The sequence below is a fragment of the Leishmania braziliensis genome, chromosome 33 (assembly GCF_000002845.2).
Source record: "Leishmania braziliensis MHOM/BR/75/M2904 complete genome, chromosome 33".
Classification (NCBI taxonomy): Eukaryota; Euglenozoa; class Kinetoplastea; order Trypanosomatida; family Trypanosomatidae; genus Leishmania; species Leishmania braziliensis.
Genome location: NC_009325.2, coordinates 990,243 through 1,004,125, shown reverse-complemented (window position 1 = coordinate 1,004,125; position 13,883 = coordinate 990,243). Strand labels below are relative to the sequence as shown.

At 57.9% G+C, this 13,883-nt stretch overlaps 3 protein-coding genes across 3 annotated transcripts; all 3 read right to left on the bottom strand.

The window, feature by feature from the left end:
* Positions 1 to 289: 289 nt before the first annotated feature.
* On the bottom strand, positions 290 to 1,867 carry LBRM_33_2600 (conserved hypothetical protein; the record flags this gene model as incomplete). The annotated part of the gene is made up of 1 exon (XM_001567978.1): positions 290 to 1,867. The coding sequence occupies one exon, from the start codon at positions 1,865 to 1,867 to the stop codon at positions 290 to 292; it is 1,578 nt and encodes a 525-aa protein (XP_001568028.1).
* A 2,391-nt stretch (positions 1,868 to 4,258) lies between these two features.
* Positions 4,259 to 5,434, bottom strand: LBRM_33_2590 (putative udp-glc 4'-epimerase; the record flags this gene model as incomplete). Its single annotated transcript, XM_001567977.1, has 1 exon — positions 4,259 to 5,434. One exon carries the CDS (start codon positions 5,432 to 5,434, stop codon positions 4,259 to 4,261), a length of 1,176 nt encoding a protein of 391 aa, XP_001568027.1.
* A 2,408-nt stretch (positions 5,435 to 7,842) lies between these two features.
* On the bottom strand, positions 7,843 to 13,779 carry LBRM_33_2580 (putative protein kinase; the record flags this gene model as incomplete). The annotated part of the gene is made up of 1 exon (XM_001567976.2): positions 7,843 to 13,779. One exon carries the CDS (start codon positions 13,777 to 13,779, stop codon positions 7,843 to 7,845), a length of 5,937 nt encoding a protein of 1,978 aa, XP_001568026.2.
* Between the last annotated feature and the right edge of the window lie 104 nt (positions 13,780 to 13,883).

Below are 13,883 nucleotides of genomic sequence, written 5' to 3'. Positions count from 1 at the left end.
ACACACACAAATGTACGCGGCAAGCAGCGAAGACCCAACAGACACCCTCTCTGCTGTAGCAACATGAACCCTTCAGCATCCACCACTACCCCTTCAGCACTGCTCCTTAGCACCAAAACTCTATGAAAAAAAAGGCAAAACAAAAAAATGGGCAACCAGAAGGGAAAATCGCTCGCTTGAAAGCGCAGCTTCTACATTAAGCGAAACAGCAAGGCGGTGCTGCCTATGCACTGCCACATAGGTGGATCACGTTGTTCGTTACAGCCGGAGCAGGGCACCACATAAGCCATCAATGACCGTATGGAAAACAGAGAAGAATGGTTTCCTGAATGAGGGTGCAGTCCAGCTGCTGCACCACCTCCTCCAGCCGCTCGCAGCCCTGCAGCACGGCCGTCTGTACGACATCACCAGGTAAATGACCATCCGTTGCCGTCGCGGGTGTTCTCATCGCCTGTCCGCGCAGCTTCCAGGCCTTGTTCACCACATCCTGCCGGCGAACGTGCCACTGGCGCATGAGCCGAAACAAACGAGGCGGCACTACCACGTTCAGCAACGTCTCACCTGTCACACGTGCCATGCGGAATGTGCCACACATGGCGTCGTCCATCGTAGAGCATGCCGATAATGCTGGCAAGCTGCCGGCTTCGACAGAGCGGGACGGCTTCTCCATAAGGGTTAGAAACAGTATTATGTCTTCTGTGCCCCACTCCATGGGATCGGTGAGGGGGAGGCGGGAGTCACCATGTGGGCTACCGAGAACCCCCAGCACTTGCCGTACAACGTTGGCAGGGATGCCACCTGCGGTTGCGGACACAGAAGGCACGGTCAGCTCCGAAGAAGAATTGGTCGTCGAGCATGGTTCCTCGGCAAAGAAACCTGTCGCCGCCGTTGATCTGCTGATCTCTGCTGCCGTCGACGCTGAGGTAATGGTGGGGATCGGGTTCGTCAACGATAGTGCGGATGTCGTAGCATCGTCACGGATGTCCGGGTCGAACATGAAAGACGGCAGCGGCACCCTTTCTGCTACCTCGGCTGCCTCCAATGTCTCTAGTGCCTCACGCTCTACGTTGCGCTGAGTCATACGATCGCGTCCATCAAGACCCTCCACAGCCGAGAATGCGCTCTCCATCGACGCGGCTGAGTACAGCTCTGCCTTGGCGCCACTTCGGTGCATCCTTGCCTCTGACACGGAGGTCAGATCCTCATTAGTCCCTGCAAACCCATCACCGCCACCAATTTCGTGCTCCACAAAGGCCTCATAGCTGCTGTAGTTGCGCTCCAGCAATCGGCGCCGCTGTCTCAAGTCTGCCTCGTGCAGCTCCTCTGTTGTGGGGCAGCGCTCAGTCGAAGAACCGGACGCCGCCACAGCTACTCCAGCGCCCTGTGGCTCACCACCAGCTGCCTCTGACTGGGGCGCATGATGCAGCTTCTGATCTGCTCGCATCTTCTTGACAGACATACGACCCACCGTGCTGAAACGCGCCCACTCAGGACCGAAGTGCGCCTCGCGCACCTCCCGACTGTCAGCAGCCTTCACAAAACCCTCCTGATCGACGTCCTTCCAGGCAGAGTAGATGCCGTCGCTTGGGTCTTCCCAGCTACTGCGCTCACCAAACGGGTCATCTGGAGACAGCGAGCGTGACTTCACAAAGGCGCGGCCGCATTGCAGCGCCTGAAAGTACGGGCCTGCGGCCTCACCGCAGCCGTTCATCCCTAGCGCGCGATGGCGTCGTTGGAGAAACAATAGGCGATGCGCCCCTAGCGCTATGGCTAGCGCAGCAGCGGCATGTGAAGTATTCCGCATGCACGCGCTTGCTGCTTCAGTTGATGCCCCTGATGCCACTCGCTGCGAAGCTGTCCTGAGCATGGTTGCAGCCAGCAAGTGATGTGCCAGTGGAGGGGGAAAAAAAGACCGCATACACATCCAATGCAAACAGGCGTACTTCGGTCATGCGTACAACAATGCCTACATGTAGTGAGGGATGTGCGCCGCTTTCACTCCAGTACAGCGATGTAAGCGAGGTAAAGGTGGCAAAGAAGAACAAAGAGAAGACGAAGAGAAAACATAACAGAAGGGAGAGGAAAAACATACAACTTTGAAGGAGCTCATACACGTCATCGCGTTCGTGTCCTTCACACGCTCGCAGCTGCAGTTTCTGCTTCTCAGCACACTGGAGGAACATACAAAGAGGGAGAAGCCAGAATGCAGCCAACAAACCTGCAACGGATACCATCTGCGGTACGCCACACAGTACTGCCGCCTCTGTGTGTGGGTGTGCGCGCGCGCCTGAATGAGTAAATAATATTCAAAATGGAAAAGGAAGCGCTACAAGCGGCCATCTGGGGGAAAGAGTGGGGCGAGATGCCGGCGTGCGATCGGGCAAGAAAGACCAGATTGATGAAGCCCAAAGACACACACAAACAAGAAAGTGAAGGAGCGGAAGCCGTGTAATATGAGCGACTCACCACGTCATCTGCAAAGTAGACTGCCGTACTGTGTGCGCTGTCGCAACCATCACCACAAGCACGGCCCACGTCGTCTTACCCTCTCCATATTATACTGCGGTGATTGGCTTTTTGTTGAACCGCTTGCCCGACCTCTGGCCCCCCCCCTCTCCCCTCAGATAATAAGGGGGCCTTCCTCCTGCCTCCCCACCGACAGAAAGACGCGTTAAATGAGAAATGGCGTAGCCACATACCTGATCACTCGCATAGATGCTTGGATGGGTTTGAATGTTGCATACAGAGGTGCGCGTGTGCGTGTGTGTGTGTGTGTGGGGGGGGGGGGGGGGGAAAGAAAGCAAAAGAGAGAGAGAATGGAGGCGAGTGAATATGGAAAAGGTTGGAAGACAAATAAAGCGAGGGAGAGAGATATGGGAAGGTGCGGCACGTGATCCCCCCTCTCTGCGGCTTCTTCCAGAGCCCTGCACCCACAGACGCACACGAAGATATGACACCGCACAAAAAAAAAAAGAAAGAAAAGCACACTTGCACACACTGCACGATAAATGGAGGTCTGTGCAGCCCAGGAACTGGAAGGGCAGGAAAACGAAAAAGGCAAACGCTCCCAGTCCCCCAACAGGTTCGTTACACAGAAAAGAGGGTATGCGTACTCATGCCCGCGTGCAGACACGCTACCGAAAGAAGAAACCAGCACACAACCAACCATAGTAGCTGAGTCTATCTATATAAATATATATATTTATATAGATAGACTCAGCCCATGCACACGCCCGTAAGAACGTTATAGGGGCATGGCATAGGAAAGGCAAGAGAAGAAGAAAAGGTGCAGATAAAGAGTGGTGGGAAAAATATCGTGAGAGGGAGAGGCAGGAGGGCGATGGTGACACGCACGGTCGGCCACGTTTCCGTGGCACTCCAGGGGAGGGCTTCAAACGCCGAAACTTTCGCAAATCACCCCCCCCCTCTCTCTCCGATTTGCCATCCGGTCGGCCTCCCCTGCGATTTCCAATGCGAATCAAATCAAGAAAAGAAAACAGCGCTTCACAGCAACGCAGACACGCCCATCCCCCCCCCCCTGCACTTGCACATCGCTCAGATGCACATGGCTGTACCCCACATGAGATGAAGTGGCTGTGGATCCCTTTTTGGTGTCTTCTCTCTCCCCTTGATAACAGCGGGCACCTCAGCGTGTGGCAACATCAGGGCCCAGTGTCTCCATCTCTCTGGGCAAGCTAGGCAGCGACGCCGAGGGGTGCACCAGGCGGCGAGCTGCGAGGCGGGTGGGGAGTGTTCGAGGCAGAGGGCAAGCTCCGATGACTGAGCCGGCGCACTGCTGTGGCGCGTGCCTGCGGCTGCTTCGCACCCCGCGATGGGCCTGCAGCAGGGGCGGGGGTCGAGTGGCACTGAGGTCGCGTTGGATGGCCGAGAAGGGACACGCTGACGAAAAAAGGAGCGTATTCCTCCACGTTGCATCTCGGATGGGACCACGAATCCGCAGTCACACAACGCACCAACGCGCCCACATACGCTGAAGAGGAAGTAAGACAAGACACGATGTAAGAGGGTACTAACGCAAGCAAAACAAAGGCGCACAAATTAGAGAGAGAGAGCCACCTCCCAAACTCGCTCGGCAATGTCTCAAGAAAGTGAGAGCCAATACAGCCTGCAACCCAGACAAGGAGGAGTAAAGCGATTGACAGATACATTTTTATACCCTGACACGCATGGTAGTCCTTCCCTATTGCTTCAGTTCATTTTCGAAGCCCATCACGCGTGTGTGGGCGTGTTGTGCAGTTTAGTGGGACTCGTAGCCGAAGGGGTGGCCACTGTGGAACTTCCACGCCGACTCGATGATCTTGTCGATCGAGTCGTACACCAGCGTCCACCCAAGTGCCGCCGCCGCCTCCTCGCCGGACGCCACAAGCACTGGCGGATCGCCGTCACGGCGCTTCTCCGCTCTCTCCGGAATCGGATGTCCAGTTACACGCCGAGCCGCCTCGATGACCTCGCGCACAGAGTATCCCCTCGACGTACCAAGGTTGAACGTAGAGAAGAACTTGTCCTTGTCATCGGGGGTCAGCTTAGCCAGGTAGTCCAGCGCCAGCACATGGGCCGAGGACAAATCTTTCACGTGCACGTAGTCGCGAATGCACGTACCGTCAGGTGTTGGGTAGTCCGTTCCAAAGATAGATATGTAGTCCTTCACCTTCTTGCGATCCGGATGGTGCACGGCATTGTAGGCGTTGATCTTATCCGCGAGCGGCACGCGCAGGATGAGCGGGATAAGATGGGACTCGGGCTCGTGGGTCTCACCAATGTCACCGTCGGGGTCGGCGCCGCACGCGTTGAAGTAGCGCAGGCACACGCTCTTGATGCCGTAGGCAACAGCGCAGTCCTGCAGCATGTACTCGTCCACCAGCTTCGTCGTGCCATACGGGCTCTCCGGCAGGCGCTTGGCGTTGGAGGGAATGGGCTTCATGGGATCCGGCTCATCAGCCGAGCCAGCCTTTGTCCGGGCATAGGGATTTCCGAAGAGGGCGGCCGTGCTGGAAAGGATGAGCTTGTCGCACTGGTACTTGTGCATGGTCTGCAAGATGCGCAGCATGCCCACAACGTTGTTATCGTAGTACCGCAGCGGGTCGTGCACGCTCTCCGGCACCACGATGTACGCGCACATGTGCACGACGGCATCAATCGGGGCGTGCGCGGTAAAGACACGCTCGAGAAAGTTGACGTCGCGCACGTCGCCGACCTCCAGTTTTGCAAAACGGCAGCCGCTCTTTCTCGCCTCCGCTAGGTTTGCTTCAGGGTTACGCGCAGCAAAGTTCTCTTCTGTGTCCACATGGGCATCAGAGCCATGAGTGGCCTCAAGACTGTCAACAATGATCACCTCATGCGAGCTATGACGTAGAAGCTCGCGCACAAAGTGTGTTCCAATGTACCCTACACCACCGCAGACAAGTACTCGCATTTCGCTCTTGAGGGTGCGACAGTTGTGCTTGCTTGATGACCTGTTGCGAATACTTTCTCTTCGTTCCAGCTCTGGCGTAATGGCAAAGACGGAAGAGCGGCGACGCTAAAGGGTGCAATGACTTCGATAGAAAAAAAAAAAAACAAAGACACGGTAGTGAGAACGCTAATTTCCCCTTTGGTAGCCTTCCTCGTTGTGGTATGGCTGAGAGAGAAGCGTGGGCAAATCTCTGAGAAAGACCAGCCACAGTACAAGAGAGTGAAGAAGCACAACAGCAGGAACGCATACTTTGAAGTCAGCGTGTCCCTTCTCGGCCATCCAACGCGACCTCAGTGCCACTCGACCCCCGCCCCTGCTGCAGGCCCATCGCGGGGTGCGAAGCAGCCGCAGGCACGCGCCACAGCAGTGCGCCGGCTCAGTCATCGGAGCTTGCCCTCTGCCTCGAACACTCCCCACCCGCCTCGCAGCTCGCCGCCTGGTGCACCCCTCGGCGTCGCTGCCTAGCTTGCCCAGAGAGATGGAGACACTGGGCCCTGATGTTGCCACACGCTGAGGTGCCCGCTGTTATCAAGATACAGTAATACATTAAGGCTATTTTTTCCTTCGATGTGTCCGTTCTCCCACAAGCAAGTCAGTAAGTATACTCACACAGACACCCTTCACCTACCCCTGCTACACTACAGCTCAATCGCGGGTTGTCCAGGACACACAGTCCTGCCACCGAATCAGGCCATGCGTCCAACGGGCTCTGCTCGTCCCGGCTGTACATACGCGACACACGATGGGCGCCGCACGCACCTGGGTGGACAGCATGCTTTCATCCATGCGAGCCGCATCCAGGGTCCTGCTCGGAGGCGGCGGCGACGGCGTCGGTCGCGCGGGTGGCGGGGGTGGGCCAGGGGTGCCCCCAGCACCGGCGCCCCACCAGCCACCCGGCAGGATGCAGGAGATGCCGCGTGCTTCGCACACATGCACTAGGGGGCCGATTTGGCATGGATCGCATCGCGCCCTGCCAGTCGGTCCCTCTATGTCCTCTGGCCCCCGCATGCCTTGTGTGGATGCGGCACGCCATGCCAGCTGTGCTTGGCAGCTCGCACGAGCCGTCCTCGCATTTTTCGGTGTATCGGGTCTGGTTCCAGCACGATGCTCCGGTCTTCCTGGGCTCGCTGTCTTCGTCATCTTCCGCCTCCGGGGATGCCATGGGGGGCGTGTCTGCATGGCTTGCCCGCAATGCACTGCGGCAGGCGGGGCGTGACAAGGAGCCTGCGGCAGCAGGGACACTCCGCCGCCCCCCTCCCTCCCCGAGCCCGCACGCCTTTGGCAGCAGTGGGTGTGTCAGGGGGGAGGGGGCCCGTGCATGGGCGTGCGGCTGCGCACGGAGAGATCGTGTAGTGTCCTCCAGAAATGGCGCAGGGGGTGCGTTGGACACCCGGACGAGGAAGTCCATGCAGAACGAAGGGTGTGTGCGCAGTCGGGCCACTGTGAGCACGACCCCAGCGTGAAATGCGGCGTGCTTCGAGCCTCGGGCAGTTCGTCTCATGTGGCGTACCAGGCACAGCTCCAGGTCGATGACCCGTATGGCAAGCACAGGTGGGGTGGGGGCTACCACAACGCCATGAAAGCAGTACGCAGCATACCATCTGCACTCGATGCTGTCGCTGCCGGAACCCAAAGCGCGGGCAGGTGGCCGTGCGGAGCTGTTCGAGGATGGTCGTCTGTGGTCTCGTAAACTCAGCATTCGTGTTCTTATGGTGTAGCAATGCGGGCGGCATGTAGCTCTTGCCATAGCGTGTCGCATCACGCAGTGCGATAGCGGGGGATGCCAGCTTGGTGTCTGAGCCTGGTGACGGAGCCCGTCATCCACACGGTGGCCGTGGGCTGTTCTGGCATCGTCGAATTTGCCAGCTCGACCACGTTGTCCTTGTGCTCTGAGTTAAGACGAGGAGAGAAAACAAAAAATTCAAGCGAAAGAAAGCGCCAAGGAGACATCAGGAAAGGAGTGAAACAGGGTTCGGCATGTATAGAGGCACTTCATCTGGGCTAAGTGGCACGGGGCGCAGCCCGTCACCGCACAAAGGCGCGACCAGGCAAGTCCATGCAAAACTACAGTCCAAAACAGGTAACCATGGTGATGCACATGCACACAAAATACGCTACGAAAAAAAAAGGCGATGAGTCAACGAGTGAAACAGGAGAGAGGCGAAGATAAGATGACACCTGCAGACAGAGAAACGCACACGCACACATAGTCCTGTGTGGGGTCAGGTAAGAGTACTTCAGCGGAAAGAAAGGAGAAAACAAGTGGCAATGCCACCAGAAGCATGTGCGTCACACATACACTCAGCCGCGTGCATCTTTCCTTTCTGGCTTGCCCTAACTTCGCTGCCCCCCCCCCCTCTTCGTGCTCTTTACATCAGCCATGGGTGAAGCATTAGCTCCGACACGGAGGAACGCTCCGCTGGGTCAGGCTTTAGACACAGCTCCAGGAAATCTATCACGTCCTCATCCAGCGTATCGGGGATGTGCGGCACCACTACCCCGCGGCCAATGTACACAATAAGCTGGGCGGAACTTTGAAGAACCTGTTCAATGGGTCGGTGTTGCAGAGACATGGCGGAGCACGGGTTCTGGGAGGGCGAAGACAACATCATATCGGAGGCGCGCCAAGGGGTAGAGGACGGCAGGACCGCGATGCCTTGACGCTGCATTCGGCTCTGGTTGACCTCAAGGGGACGTAGCTGGGCATCAGAGAGAAGCATAGCAATACTGCCCTCATTGAGTGTTTCAGCTGCTGCATCCTCCACAACGGCAAAATTCGCGAGAGACGCGCAATTCGCGCTGCTGGGGTGGAAACAAGAGGGAACCGACGCGGTGGTGGCCCTCATGAAGGTGACAGCCTCAGAGCCTCCCTCCCCTGGTGTGCATGTCAGTGCTTCTGGGGGCGGGTAAGGGCTCCCTCCAGCGGGGTCGGTGTTGTTAGTGCTAAACACCGAGCAACCAAAGCCGAGCACCCCCACGCCGTTGTTATTTTTTGTGGAGAGCAGACCACTGCCAAGGCTGTGCACCGTCGTGCCTATGGAAGCGGCCGGGCCTGTGCGGCTTGAGTTTGACGGCATCGTCACAGCAGAGGAGCGGCTATCCGTCATGGGCCCACCCAAAGGAGCCTGAGTGTCACCAAAGCCCGTGTTTAACTCCTCTCTTGACAAACTCGCCCCCGCTTGTGCGGCAACTCCGTCCATGACCGATGTGCCACCAGGAGGAAACTCGAGGCACGTCCGCAGCTGCAACACGTGCTCGGCGGCGTTCTTGCGTTGCGTCAGTTTTCCGGACAGTCTCGGAGCGAAAGCATCGGCATAGTCCCAAGGCAGCTTTCCGGTGAGAAGCTCTAAAATGGTGATTCCTAGCGAGTACACGTCGCTCTTCATCGTCGACACATCGCCGCGTGCCACCTCTGGCGCCATGTAGCCGGGTGCACCGCGCATCTCAATGACGTCGTCAATCTTGCCTATGGAGGAGGTCGCCCGGGCAATGGCGGACCCAAAGTCGCTCAGCTTGCACTGTCCGTCCATGGCGAGAAGGACGTTGTGTGGCTTGATGTCGCAGTGCACGATGTTCGCTGCGTGCAGATAGCTCAAACCACGCGCGATATCTCGTAGGTAGCGTCGCACTGACTCTGGCTGAAGAGAGCCAAAGCTTTTCAGCAGTGTATGAAGGGAGCCGCCCGGCACAAACTCCATAATCTCGATCACGTACGCCTCCGACACATACAAGCTGAGGTACTGCACAACGTTCTCGTGATGTAGGTTTGCAAAAAGCCGCACCTCATCGACGATGGCGTTAACTTCGATGTTTCTGGCGCCAAGTCGAAAGCATTTGAGCGCGACAAGGTTGCCTGTCATGGATAAGCCGCGGTACACGGTGGAGAAGGCGCCAGTGCCCAGCACATCGTAGGAGCGGCGCCATGCATTGCCCTCGTAGTCGCTGAAGAAGAGAGGCAGCCCGCATTTGTGGTGGCAGCGCGTCGTGCCGTTTATGCCCATTGCGGCTGAGGTCCGATTCTCCGTCTGCAGCGCCCCAGCCCCGCAGTCACTGATCGTGGACCTGTCACAAGGACTGTAGTAGCCGGTTCTGCCAACACTGATCTCTCCGTCAGCCATATCGTCGTCGGGCTGATCCTCCACGAATATCTCGAAGAGCGCCGTCTCACCTTTATCCACGCTAGCGCAGCTCGCAGCCCCTCCCTCCAGCTCAATCTGGACAGACTCCACCTTAGCGGTACCGCTGCTCTTGCACTCTGTCGTGCAGCCTCCGTTGGCGCGTGTGGCGACCGACGCGGCATTGTCTGCCACGCCCCTCTCATTAGTTTTCGGTAAGTCTTCCTTGTTCAACGAGAAAGGGCTCAAGGCAGCCCCTAAAACCCAGCGCGGCGTCGGCGGCGTTGTCAGAAGCGTCGTTGGATCGAGGTCTTTGCTGAAGGGCGAAAACGCAAACAATGCGGTGTTGCCGCCGGCCCCACCGCAGGTGGTGAGTGGATTCGCGACCTCCATGGAACCGTCAGTGACACTTTGGCTTCTGCGAGCGCCGAGGGAGGTGCCGCTCGCGGGCGGCTCGCCCAACTTTGGGAAGCAGCTCTCGTTATAGCCTGCAAAGTTTGCCTCAGAAAAGGTGAGGCGTGTGATGGACCGCACAAAGGGGCGGTGGATGTGGTGAGCAACAAAGGCTCTGCACATGAAGCCAAGACGGGCCGCCTGCAACTCCATTGTCTCGTAGGGCTCCAGCATCTCAAGTCCCCTCACATAGTCGCCCTTGAGCATATGAGTGAAGCCCATGCGTACGGCGCGGATGACCTGGCGCACCATCACTACAGACACCTTCGGCGGCAGCATGCGGACGTGCCCTCGCAGCTCGTACAGGATGAGCTCCTTCTTACCAATCGGGTTCAGCACCATGCAATCTACCGGCATGACGAGCATCGAGCTTTCCAGTGTGGAAGCGAGTCGCTGCGTGAGAATGATCTGCGTCTGCACAGACTTGAGAACACGAATGAGGTCGTCCTTCGCCACTAGACTGTGGCTGAAGGTGACAAGCGCGTTACGGTCCGCCGCGCCGCAGGTGCCGACGTAGTACTCGCTTGCGTCGATCATACACCCCACACGTGGGCCGATGGGGGTGATGGTGTTCAGCACATGCATCACCTCCAGCGCGCACATGGCGGCTCGGTTCTGATGCAGTGCAACCTTGTTGTGTGCGCTGAAGCTGACAACGATGTAGTCCGGCCTCTGCAGCTCCACTACGCCGCCGTAGCGCAAAACGCATGGAAGCACACCCTCTGTGAAGTAGATGCAGTTCGTGTTCAAGAACTTTACGCTCATCTCAGACTCCATCAAGTGCATGCAGAAAACGATGGTGCTGCAGTAGCGCCGACGAAAGCGATTCACCTCCTCGAGGAGCACGCGATCATTCAGAACTAAATTTGTCATCGTCGTTACCGGCTGGTCGCAGCCCCACCGCCGTCGCTGCTGGCCTGTCTTATTTACGCTCATCATGCCTCCCAGTTTGTCCTCGTTGTTCTTGCAGCCGCGTTGGGCCGCACCAACGTCGCTGTTGCCGTCGTCGTCAAGCCCGTCTTCTGGTTCAGCATATCCATCGCAGCCGTCAACACTTTCCCACATGCCGCCACCTTCCTGCTCGTGTGGCGCCGAGGTGGGGAGAGCAGACAAGTCGGTATCACTGGTGTCGTTTGTGTTTGAGTAGACGGTCTGGCGCCCGAGCATACCCTGCGGGAGAAACTTCTTCATCTGCATTAACTTTGAGTTCATAATACAGAAGTCGTGCTGCATTTCTGCCACCTCTTTGATCATAGAAGTGACGTTGTCTATGCACTCGCTGCCGTCGCGCAGCTCCGCCGCCGCACGGAGTCCGGCTGCCACCCCGCGTACCGGTTGTACGAGCAAGTACAGGAGAGCGATCTCGAGCAGTACGATAACAGCCAGCACCAACACAACGGAGATGATGGCGGTGCGTTGCACTTGATTAATGTAGTAGACATACTCGCCCTTGCACACCACGTACATGACGACGAGGTTCATGTTGGAGTAATTAGAGGAGAGGGCGACGCGACTGACCACTACAAGGTTTTCAGTGCCGTTCACAGTGAACTGACCCATCCACCGATCCATCTCTGACGAGATGTCGTCGATGCCTTGCCGACCTCCAGTGCTCCTCACAGCAGCGATCATGAGTGGATCTGCGATGTCCTCCAGATACACAGCCCTCCTGCCGCCGCCGTCGTCAGGCATACAGTTGGACGGCGTTTTCCAGTTATCCAGCCGCACCGTCGTACTCTGTCCCCAGGATGTAATAAAGACAAGACCGCTTAACGTGTCGACTACCATGACGCGAGCAGTGCTGCTTGTGGCAATGAGCCCGCTCGGGTGCAGGGCGTTGAAGCCGTCTGCCTGTAGGGCACCCATGATGGAGGCGGGATTCCCGGCGTAGTCGACGAACGGATACGTGTACGTTATGACGCTTACGTTGTTGGTGGTGAAGATGCGCCAGTACCCGTTTGGGTACATGAGAATGCCACCAAGAGTGGGCTTTGGTGCTGGGAAGAAGGGGCCATCACGGTCAGGAGCAGCCTCGTAGGCCGCAGCAGACTCTACAGCGGATCCTGCCTGATAGGCCGTCTGGTACTCCGCGTACCACGGCACGACGACCTTATGCCACGTGTTCTCCAGCCCTCCAAAATCAACCATGTATTCCCAGGGCGTCATTGATTGCACGGCTGGGTACGCGGTGAGGGGCTCAGCGTAGTTGTACGTAGTACCGTTCACCAAGTAGCGCGGCTGAGACGAATTGTCTACTATGTAGTTGCCGATCAGGTAGTCGTCGTACTGCTGGGAGCAGTACGCGCTGTACCCCGTGTAGGGGCTGCTCAACGACATGTAGAGTAAGAAGGAGGTCGGGTTGCGCTTGGTTCCGGCGACTGTGCGACACATCTGCCGCATCGCTTGCGGCATGTCGGCGGCAGTCCAGTTCCATGACTGCGCGTCCGACGAACTCATGTATGCAAACGAGTAGGTGCGAATCGCGTTCGGCAAAAATAGCATGCTCGCCTCTATTGCCCGCGTGTAGGAAGAGGCCAGGGAGAGGCTGAGCGTCGACATCACGTACTCAGCCGACTGGACAGAGGCGGTGTTGAAAGGCACCACGGTGAGGACAGCAACGAGAATGACAGAAATGACTGTACTCATCACAACGGCCACAGAGACGGGCACCCGGCAAGTCCACCGCTTGGGTCGCGTCGCGATCGCACCACGCCTGTACGACGACGGCTGCCGCATGCTGAAGGAAGAGCCAGAGGTGTAGTGATGCTGACTTGGGACGTGGGAACCAGAACGCATTTTCGATGGCAAGCGAATCAGCGGCCGCGACGTGCCCCTGCTAGACTGCGGTGGCAACGAGCTGTGGATGTGGTCGGCACTGCGCGCATGAAGCACAAAAGGTGCCACGTCACCGAGGGCACCGGCCACTGTCTTTGTGCCCTCGAAACAGCCCTCCTCGTTTGCGTTGCTGCTAGCGCGGTGGCTGGCGCAGGCAGCGATCCAGCTGGCCGGACCACTTTGCAACCCATTGGCAGGGAGGGGGCGGTCCCTGGCATTGGAGACGGGGGCCGTCCACCCCACATCGCTCACCTTTCCAAGCCGAGTACTCGGGATGTGCAGGTGACTCCAGCCACTCAGCGCACTGTGGTTTGCAGACGACATGGAAGCAGGTGCGCCAGCTTTGAACCCCGGCGCCGTCGAGGCCACCCCAGTAAACGAGGCCTCCGACTTGCTTCGCTTGAGCGCCGAACGACCAGCTTCAAAGCTGTGTTCACCAACACTTACGGAAGGCGACAACATGTCCTCCGCGCCGGTATCGCAGCCTGTGTCGATAATTGAAATGGAAGGAGAGGTCGCGTCAACGCGGGGCTTAAGGGTCTGAAGCTCTTCTTCGGCGCCTGGGTGGCTAGGGACTTCGATGGAAGCAGCTACCTGCGCCGCCAACAAGGGGCGCGGTGACGCAGAGCAAAATGAAAACGATGTGGCGTCGAAGACTGAGGGCGACCAGCACCGCTGGTCGGAAGGCGAAACGGCAGCGTCCATCATCCTGGAGCCCACCATTAACGGCACCGCTACTGTTGTGGGTGCCGCATCCTTTGATGGTCGGTCATCCTGACTACCGTGCGCTGTTCTCGCTGCAACGTACGAGAAAGTAACCGTGGATGACAATGCACCAGTACTAGAAGACAGCAAATCATGGCGGGCGCCGGGTGGCGCGGAAAGGCGGCGGTTCTCGTGCATGTTTAGTTGCATAAAATCGAAACTTCCAGCAAAGCGAAACGAGCCTGTGAAGCGGCAATGAATGCGGCGCCCTCTTCCTTTGGGGCTGCTGGGGATGTGCTGCG